General features: G+C 36.2%; 1 protein-coding gene across 2 annotated transcripts in view; it reads right to left on the minus strand.

The window, feature by feature from the left end:
- Positions 1-9984, minus strand: part of septin9a (septin 9a) — a 75316-nt gene extending 65332 nt beyond the window's left edge. The window contains exons 1-2 of one of the 2 annotated variants that reach the window (XM_079625600.1): positions 9712-9984; positions 613-696 (exon numbers count right to left, since the gene is read on the minus strand). In XM_079625600.1, the coding sequence (XP_079481726.1) occupies positions 613-696; positions 9712-9736 (109 nt within the window). In that variant the 5' untranslated portion in view covers positions 9737-9984. The remainder of the gene's footprint in view (positions 1-612; positions 697-9711) is intronic. The other variant, XM_079625604.1, reaches the window with a different exon arrangement.
- Between the last annotated feature and the right edge of the window lie 1193 nt (positions 9985-11177).

Consider the following 11177-nt stretch of genomic DNA (forward strand, 5'->3'; position numbering starts at 1 on the left):
GTTGTGTGCAGTAATAATAACAAAACTAATAAAAAAATACAAAATATTATTATTAGTATTCAAATCTATTATCCAATATCTTTTTTATTTTGAATGAATAACATTAACATAAAATGAACAAATTGGCTTTCAAACATCTTTTACATTTTAATAGTTTTCATCAGCCGATAATTCACCACATTAAACAAAATATGATCAGCATAATGCGTAAACCATATTTATTCTTGCTGCAAACCCATATCAAATGTAGTCTGGATTTAATTTTTTTCTTGGGTGGTTTGTCCATGGTTGGCATCTGCCTGATTTGGCGGCTTCTTCCGCAGTACTCTACGGTTTAATTGGACGCACAGCATTTGACATCATCAACAACAGAGGTTTCTCTTCCTTTTAAAAGATAAAAAAAAAAAATACTATACAAACTATACATAATTGTATAGTTGCATTTTATTATTTGCATTTAACAAGTTTTTTCCCCCCTGCCTGTTTTCCCTCCTGTCCAAGACTCCTGTCCACAGATCAGATCAGATCTTTGGTGAAACTACTTCATCATTACTATATCATGTATCATTACTATAATCAACAACAGCAAACCCATGCGTGAATGTGACTTACCAGTACCAGTACCAGTACCAGTAGGACTTGTTGCCTCTCCTCTCTCTGGCCTCCTCAGCCTGCCACTGGTGGACCTCGCAATGCCTGTCAGCACAGAAGACATAATAAACACGTATCAGAATGATCTGCTTAAGAGGAAGGATATAGAGGAAGATGTAAAGGACACGGTGTCCAGAAGAAATGGAGTAGAGGAAAGCAGATGTGTTAGGAAAAGACTTCAGAGCATTGAAGCTCAGCCCACTCAATTTAAGGGCTGCATGTGTCTGTAAAATAAAGTCAGATGGGTCACAAACACAGAGACGGATCAAACGCTGCTGTCTTTTGAAATCTAGGCTGGCTATAGAACCCTTAAGATTGGCAGGATTAAGGTCAGCATGAAACGGAAGTAGCGATAGTCTTTTTCTTTATATTATGACAGATATTAAAGAGAAACAGATTCCCGAACAAGAAAAAAACGTAGGGTGGGACTTGATTTTGTCCATCAAAATTAATTGGATGGTTGTGGTTTTCTATTGCTGTGATGTCATGTGAGTGACAGGTTGTCCCGCCCTCACGCCAGTAAACACGTCATCAGAGAAGAGAATACATGTTGCTGCAAGAGGCAGGGGAAGTTATTTTGATGAAATATTATGAGGGCACACAAATTACAAAACATGATGTGCACGGATAAATAATTTATAGTAAATTCGGCAATATCCCATAGAAAAATTTTAATTGTCAATTTTGATTTCATGGTGACTTTAAGTATCAGACATCTTACAAAAAAGTGATTCAATATAGGGTTTTGCAAAGTGACAGTGTTTATAACTCACGCCAGTGAGATGCAGAGATGACTCAAAAGGTCAAGCTGTAAAGGCCAAACTCGTTTGCACAGGTTTGAACTGTAATGTAGGTCATGCTGTACTTCTGAGTGCAATGCTACTGGTAAATGTGATCATGCCTTTGCATAAGTATAGGCCAACACATCCAGGTGATATTTAACCTCAAATTCAAAATAAATAATTAAATAAACTTGTTTACTGTCATGATAACAACATTTTAACTCCTAATTCTAATAACCATTAATGTAATTGTGGTAGCATTTCTTGCAATGACATTAATTTATGCTGACTGTAAAAGCATTATGTTACAGTAATTTTAATGAGAACTAAACATTTTAATGAGCATAAAAATTAAATAAAAACAATACAGTCTTGGGTTAATTGCCATGAAAATAATATCACACTCTAAGAAGACAGAACATTATGATACAAGTAAAAAACACAGGCCTTTAGTTTGGTAACTTATAAAAACGTTTTTTGCAAAGGGTTGAAAGAGTTTGACGCAACTGGCTTCTTCCTCCGAATGAATTACTGAGAGATACCGCAATCTATATCTGTGTGAATGTAAGTTCTTACAGGTCCGATTTTTTTTGCTGATTCCAAGAAGATTGTGACAAAGAAAAAGCTAAGACGTGTTGAATGTGTGAATTTCCTGTGTGCATAACATACAGTAGTAAGAAACAATGAAACCACTCTACGCCAGTCCCTAAAAGCATAACAATTATTCTGCTTAACAGGTGACAAGGCATTCATTTGTTTCTTTCAGATGTGCAGGTTTATTTATCAATTCTGGCGAATCCCCACAGACTCTTTCATGAAACTGATGAGTTGATGAGTCAGTTTGCTCTTCCGGCAGATGAATCTGTCTATTGACTCTGTGGTTGAATGTCCTGGCACCAATAACAAATCAACAGGCATGTCTGTTAATGAACTGATACGAAATCAATCTCTTAACAGTTGTTAGTGGCATGCGTCACAGATACAACAAAATGCAAAAAATAGAGATGGGGCCATGAGCTTTAATAACACATAACTCTTGTGCAAGTCTAACAGATAAAAATAGACTTCTTCCGAAAAACAGTGCCCTCGTACTATTATTCCACCTCTACGTCGCTGGTTCAGACTAAATTAGTCAAGCCTAGAAACAGTCACTCAGTGCTTAGGTTTCCCACCAGATTAGACCACCTAACCTTTTCTAATACATCACCTGATCGTTGGGTTAATGTTGCATTATAAACTCAAGCTGTCTGTGCTTTTATTTATTTTTAGATACTGTAATGATTTAGTAATTCGTTTTTCCCCCCGCATACATGAACTAAAATAACATTAAAATAACATGAAAATATACAATCTAAGAAATAAGTAAAGCACCTGTGTCATTTTGGGCTGTGACCTCATTTTGGGCTGTGAGTTTTAAGTCTCCTTTTAAGCAAGGGACAAAAACGTGCTTTTATCATCTGAGAAATATTGCTAATATTCGTCCTTTTTTATTTTTGGATTATGCTAAGAAACTAATTTATGCTTTTATCTTCTCTCATCTTGATTATTGATTATTCCAGTATGGCTTACCTAAGGGTTCTATAGCGAAGTTACAATTGATACAAAATGCAGCAGCCATAGTACTAATGAAATCAAAAAGGAGAGAGCATATTACACAGGTTTTAATGGAATTACATTGGTTACCAATTCATCAAAGGATTGAATTTAAGGTTATTTTGTTGGTTTGTAAAACACTGCATAATCTGCCAACTTTATACATTTCAGACTGTCTGTCTAGATACACTGTAAAAAAAGATTAGTTGACTCAACTTAACTAAGTCAAGTAATCTTGTTGCTTTGACTGAGTTAATATGAGTCAACTTATAGTGTCAAGTTTATGCATCAATTCGTGTTTTGAAGTGTAATAAACTTGACATAAATTGACTCAAATTAACTCAGTCAAAGCAACAAGATGACTCGACTTAGTTAAGTTGAGTCAACTAATCTTTTTTTACAGTGTGCGTTCCAAATCGCAGTGTATACCATCCTCTAGTGCTGATCTTCTGGCACATTATAGTAAATCTACTAGTAAATATAGTAAATATACAATCTGGTGGTACTTCTTTTAGCCACTAAGCTCCACAAATTTGGAATTGTCTACCAAATGAAGTGAAAGAGGCTACTAGCATTCATATTTTTAAAACAATATGCATGGTGTGAAGTTGTGTCTAAGTGTTTTATGTTTTAATTTTACCTTCTGATTCTCTTCTAATGTTTTTTAATATTTTATCTATATTATTTCATTATATCGAATATCTTTATTTTGACGTGTAAATTTGTATTCCCATTATATTTATTTGTATGATTATGAAGCACTGAATTGCAGCAGTCCATGTATGATTTTTTTTTTTTTTACTAAATTTAAAAAATATATATTAGGCTATTACAACGGTTTTTCCCACCAAGCCCTCTGCTACTCAGCAAGTCTAAAGATAAAGGCATAATGGTGTTGAAATGCAATAGGCCACAAAGTACAGGAAATATTCAAACAATGGAGGTAAAAAGGCTGAGTGACAGAAATGATGTACCAGGTACAATGTATATCATGTAACACTGAATATATTACATTCTGTCAGGGTGAGTTCTATGAAAAGCTGACAAAATTCAAATGTTATGAAGTGGCTGAAAATGTCCTCAGTTTTATTGACACACTACAGAGATAAGAAAGGGTGAGATAATTTGAGTTGTTTTCTGTGTAAATATGAGGGGTCCCTTCGCATAACATTGGGACATGACTAAACAGGCCAGCATTGCCACATACATACACTCAAATGTGGGTTGCGTATTGCGTTACATGCATTATGGCCTACAACTATAATTTGTAGACTGTATATATATATATATATATATATATATATATATATATATATATATATATATATATATATATATATATATATATATATATATATATATTGTTGCCACTATTTTATTTTTTTTGAGTTTCAGCCAGTAAAACCAGTAAAATTGCAACACATTTTATTGTAACTTCAGCACCATGTTGATTTTACTTAAAACGAGAAGGCAGCAATTAAAACTAGGTTTAAAAAAATCCTTTTAAAAAAAGTAGCATTACTTGTGTTTAGAGGTATAAAATATAAATAAATCCATAATCTTTTTACATACTACATATATATATATATTGCTGCCATTAAAAAAAAAAAATTGGGTAAAACCCTATCTAAAGGGAAATCGTAATAGTTTGATTTTGAAATCACTATCATTATGACTACATGTTTCAAACATTGCACATGTTTAGACATTGTGTTTCACAACCATAAAGAATATGGAAGAACAAATGACCACTTCGAGTTTAAAAACAAGCTACAAAACCATGCCTTTTATTATAGACCAGTATATTCTAATTAAACGAGACACATCAAGAAAGAACAGGATGAAATTGCTATACAATGTGAGCATCTTAGAGATGTTTAATCTAAGTTTTAAATCTTAAAGTCGGCATGAAGCGGAAGTTGCGATTGCATTTTCTTCCCTATTGTGAGGAAATGGTGAAATGGTTCGATTGATGGATGGTTGTGGTTTTGCTATTGCTGTGATGTCATGTGAGTGACAGGTTGTCCCGCCCTCGCGCCAGTAAACACGTCATCAGAGAAGAGAAGAGATGTTGCTGGAAGAGGGAGGGGAAGTTATTTGGATTAAAGATTACAAGGGTACATGAATAATAATATTTTTTTTAAATAAAAAGTCATTCATATGAATTGTGCCAATATTCCATAAAAATAGGAGTTATCCATTTTGATTTCACAGTGACTTTAAGTGTTTTCTGTAAAAAAAAAAAAAAAGTAATCCATCCCACAACTATTAGAGTAAAAAAAAAATTGTAGGGCGATTCCTCTGAAAAATGTTGCTATCAGCTCAACCAATGTCGTGAGTTTGGGGCGGTTTTATGTCTTTGGCTGACCAGGGACAGACAGGGGGAGTTTAGTTTGGATAGAAACATTCTTTTTGCAGTTCTATATGGTAATGCTAGCAGAAATCCGTAGCCTTGCAGGACATGTGACAGTGACTGTAGGTAATCTTTAACTCCGCTCTCCTGATTCTTAGCCATACACACCCTGCAAGATGAAGTGGCCATTATCAATCCACGACATTCCTCTGTCCGCATTCAGTAATCACTAAGCTAACAGTCTTGAGTGACAGAGACAGAAGCAGTGAGACATGGAGGAGGTATGAAAAGACCAAACCATCTGTCAGTTTCAGTGTCAAATCAAGTGCTGTCAAAAGAAACATTCTAGCACATGCGAAATTGTGTGACATGGTCCTGAAAATGACTGTGATCAACCTTCCAAGTCGACATGCCTCTGAAGAGGAGAGGAATTTCAAAGCCTTGGTTAATTTTACGGGAGATTCGTGTTGCCGCTGACTCACCTGTCAGCTCGACTGTGATGACAGGGCAGGTCAGGAAAGGGGAGGGAGGCAGTGAAGGAAAAGGAGCCAGAAACTGATAAAATATGTGCTATAGTGCAGAGTCTCTATTGCCTCAGTAAGCTCTGTTGGGCAGTGATCCAAAATAAAGGATTAACAAAGAGATTCATTCATCCGCTCAAAATTATTCACTTCTACATGAGACATGGGAGACATTTTTTAGCATGAAACCTTACAGAATTCCACATGGATGTATTGCATTCAATCCGACATGTAGAAATTCAGTTTTTGCTGATGATCTTCACACTTAACCGTGTCCAATAAACAAAATGGAGGTACAAAATTACTCATAACAGGAATCATAAGTTCATCCAAGCATTAAACTGTTGCAGAAAGAGCTGACAATGTGCCATAATGAATAAATGGTCTGTGTGATTTACGCCCTGTATGCGTGAACATGTCTAGTGGAGTCTTATTGTGTTAGTGTTTGATTACTTTTCATTGTGAGTTACTGATTTACCTCTAAGTGCCTAGGGTGTGTTACATGTGCACACTCAATACAAAGTGTTTAATGATCTTTGAAATATGTAAATCAATAAAAACAAACTTGAAGTGCTTATGACTTTTAAGTGATATTTCAGCCAAAAAAATAACACTCAACACAGTCATAATTTACTTCCTCTCATGTTGTTCCATATGACTTTTTTTGAACATTGTTTCAACTGCTTTTTCCCATTGAAGGAATGATAATGGTGTAAACAACAACAACAACAACAACAACAACAACAACAACAACAGGTTAGGAACAACAAGAGGGTGAGTAAATGATGACAGAATTTTTATTTTTGGGTGAACTATCATTGTTCTTGGAGTGGGGGGCAAAGTTTACCTGAGGGATATTCTCTGAATGAGATCGCATACACTGTGTGCTGCCAGAGAAAGAAGGAGAAAAAGGACTGACTGATTACATGATCCAACATGTGTGTGTTAGGAGTTGGGTGTGCTGTGACAATGACTTTGGCAGGCCCGAGGAAACACTACATTCCTGCCAAATCATTGTGTACACAGAGAGTTCGGCTTATAAGTTTGTCAAGATTATAGGGAAGAAACATGCGGCTGTTCTCAATGGAAGAGCTCTATGTAGCGCCGCAGGCTCCGTTACACAATGAAGGGAAAATAGTGAAGTTAAAACTCTGGGAACAAGCAAATGAATGTTTGCCATTGGCACTGTAATACAGGGAATCTAGCATGCCCAGTAAATATGGTCACAAAAATGAGTTGATGTGATGATCTCCCTTAGGCCTGGGACACTAGGCGATTTGAAGATTTAAACTGATTTTAAAACTGTGGGAGTCCACAGACATAAGGGCAGTTTCAAGCGATTTAGCATTATAATCCTCCGAATGCACACAGAAGATTTGTCCGGACCAAGAGACCACACACCTGTCGATTGTAGTAACATTTTCACAGTGATCTCATGGAGACTCGCGAGATCAAACGTGACTTAAGGACGATCTACATTGTCAGCTTGTTCTCAGGCGTGAGTTTGTGTGGTGAAAAAAAATTGTATGGGTGATCTAATTTTGTCAATTCTCCACTTTTGTGGGAAATTTGTGGCTGTTTCAGCTATAGAAGCAGGCAACATCCGGTAAATTAAGCTTGCTCTTTCTCATTGGCTCAAGAGTCCTAAAAATCGAACATGTTTGATATTTACGATTTGGGATTGTGCGGGCTCCGGAAACAGTAAAATAATTGCAATGACACCACACAATTGAGGATTTTTTGGACAAAAAGTCGGTTGCGAGAAGCCTCGAATCGGGCCACACACCCCCAGGTCGTTGGGAGTTGCTAACGGGTCAAAAATGTTACAATCATTTTAGCTCAAAACTCACTTTCAGCCAACGGCGAGTTTATCCTGATAAAGGATGAAATGCAAAAAACTGTGCGGTAACCGTTACCACAGTAAACATGGTAATTACGACCGCTTGAATAAATCAGACAAATCATATAGGCTATCACAATCGTGTATTTATTTTATCTGTCGTTACGTCTCGTTTCTTTATACCGGACTTTCTGATATCCATATTTAGCTAATTGTGATTACAATAAGAAAGTAGGCCTATATGTGTAAGCACGTGTGTCCTCTCTCTTTTGTAAAATAACGGTAAATACTACTTTTTTCTTATTTCTTATGAGACTAATGTGCAATCTTGCCGCAAATTAATTAATTATGATCAATGTATCACTTATTTAAGTAAACAACAAAAATCCCAACAAACGGCCACTTTTATCATGTTCATTTTTCGATCTCGCTACCCTGATAGCACACATCACAGAAACAAGGATTTGATGTGCGTGTTTACAACTGAAAGACGTATTTTTTCTTTCACTCATCTGCAATACCTGCTCATAGGACGCTTTCTGTCAGATGTCAAATAGACGTTTAGAAAATGTATTTAAGATGTTTATGATTTAGAATGTATGTAAAACTGACATCTTAAAGACGTCTATCAGATGTTAGCAAACAGTAGATGCTTTCCAGATGATGTGATCTTTAACAGACGTGTTGCAAACGTATATGTGTGCTATATTCCAGTGATTTCTTTCTGATTAGTTTTCTGATAAAATGTCCATTTGTAAAAAAAATAAAAAATTGTTTTCGTTGTTCCGGTGAAATTGTTTTCGTTGTTCCAGAGAGGCGTGTTACGGGCAGGTTTTAGTGAAGTTTTGGGCTCTGTGCTACTGGTCCGTGTCTATTAGCCCAGCCCGGCCCGTTGAAAGCCCTGGCTCGCACTGATCCGACAGTGGAAATGTGGCTATTGTGTCCATTACATAAATCTTGAGGTTTTCTATGGGGTTGTAGGGGACTTCTTTCTTATAGGGCCACTTTATAAAAGTAGACTACTAAAAATCACTCGCATTATAACATCTCTTTATGTTCAAGAAAAATATAAAATGCTTTAAAAAAAAAGTAATATAGGGTGAAAAATGTGGTGGATTCAGACAACCCCCAAAGATGGGGTTAGACAGTCTTATAGGCTATGTGTTATTTTTTCCTTCAAATGTTTCTGCAAATCATAAAATTAAGTTAGCCTACAGGTTAGTTAGTGTGCGTATTTTCACTCGAATTTTTCACTTGCCAAACAGAAGTCGCGTTCATTAGGCTAGAGGTAGTAACCATACAACAGCATGATGCTTTTGCTTTTATAATTGCGATCAGTGTGGGCGGTACACGTAGCCTACATAAACACTGACAAATGATTATGTAGGCCTATAAGTTTATTATAAATGTGACAAATAAGTTAGATTTGGCGAACTGCGCTAAATTTGGCTAACTTAATTCATTTTCACACAATGCAAAACGTACGACATTTTCAATGAAATAACCCATCAAATAAATAATTGTGCAAGACCCTAACGTTTGTCATAAAGTAGGGAGATGTTTATCTTAAAAAAGTATAAATTCAGTAGCCTAATAATAATAATAACTGACCCTGACGAAAGATGCACAGCACGTGAGGAAAAAGAAATTGAAATTATGGGAGATCATTTTCAGTTAATCGGTTAATTGTGCATAGCTTACTATGCCTAAATATTGTTTATACAATTATACGATAAGTTTTTAGATGTTACAATGAATTATAATAATTTGCATAGGCCTGCATGTTGTGTAAGTAAATCGTTTGTTTAAAATAGAAAAAAAAGAGGATATCACAGCATAAATTAACTTTTCAAGTTTGCTTTCACTTTTACATAAACTATAGGTCTCTATAGATTAACAGCTATTTATGAGAGCATATCACATCGGTTGTCAGTTGACTCGAAACATTCGGTGGTCCTGTATTCTACTCACCAGAATATGTTTTCTTCATGTTCATCGGGTCCCGTTTGTCCTGAGAAATTCAACTTTAGTCTAGGTCCTTATCTGAGATTGCAACATCTGAAATATGTTCGATCGTTGGGTAGAATTTCTCTCTGGCACTCCGCAAAGCACATGAATCAGGATCAAAATGTGTGTATTTAATTCCTCCGTAGCCTACACTAAAACAACTAAATCGGTTAGAACTAAACTTCTATACACCTCCAGCCTTACCTGTCCACACGCGCGCGCGCGCACACCTGTGGATAACTCCGCCTTAGGGATAGAGAGATATAGGACACCTGAAGGGTTGACGCTGGAATTATTTGTTAGGCTTCTTGACAAACATGCAGATGTTTTGTTAAACAGGGTTTTAGGATAAAATTAGAATTGTCTATAAAAGGAAAATGTAGGCCACATACATTTTATAGTAGGTTTAGTGTCACTGATGCATTTGATTTCTCTTAAAGGAGAACTCCGGTCAATTTTAACATTGAGCTCAATTTTTAGTCAATTTGGAGTGCTGTCAATACAGAGAACAACGACAAAAATCGGTGTTGCCTACACCGTGTTATCCTATTTTTAAAATTTGTTTTGCACCCTATTGACTTGAATGGGGCAAATTTTAAACCTGCTTTTATTTCTCTTATCATCCTTGATGTGTCATTACAAGTGCCCAGCCATGTTGAGTGATTCCTTCAGAGTGAACACGGTGAATCTGACTGCAGTAGATGTGAAAGATATGAATAAAAATGATGTTAATTCAACAAGCGCACAGACCTGTATTTAGTTCCTGTTTTCGGTCGAAGTCCACAGTAGTTGATTGTCGAGTTCACGCGCGTGATCATAGGTAACTAAACCTATGCGCGTGAACTCGACAATCGATTACTTTGGACTTCGACCGAAAACAGGATGTAAATTCAGGTATTTGTGCTGGCACTTGTATGACACATCAAGGATGATAAGAGAAATAAAAGCAGGTTTAAAATTTGCCCCATTCAAGTCAATAGGGTGCAAATTTTAAAAATAGGATAACACGGTGTCGTTTTTGGCGATTTTTGTCGTTGTTCTCTGTATTGACAGCACTCCAAATTTACTAAAAATTGAGCTCAATGTTAAAATTGACCGGAGTTCTCCTTTAAAAGTGCACGATTTAATACTTTGTTTTGTTTTTTGCAGCTATTTCCACATATGGAATAGGCTACGGCTAAAAAAGTGGTAACAGCTAAATCATAAAAACAGTAAACACTTCACCTTTGGCTAAGCCCCGCCCCCCTTAGTTACTGTTGCTACCTCCGACAACTTCATCTGGGCTCTGGTTTGGTATCAACATGGCTTATGCTGTGTACGGCTCTTCCTGCTGAAATTTTATCAAACTTTTATAAAGCAGCAAATAAAGTGTCCGATAGAAGTATGGCAAAAGGGGCTGCAGTATGCGTTCGAAGGCTATATTCAAGACA

The sequence above is a fragment of the Phoxinus phoxinus genome (genome assembly GCF_949152265.1).
Source record: "Phoxinus phoxinus genome assembly, chromosome: 1".
NCBI lineage: Eukaryota > Metazoa > Chordata > Actinopteri > Cypriniformes > Leuciscidae > Phoxinus > Phoxinus phoxinus.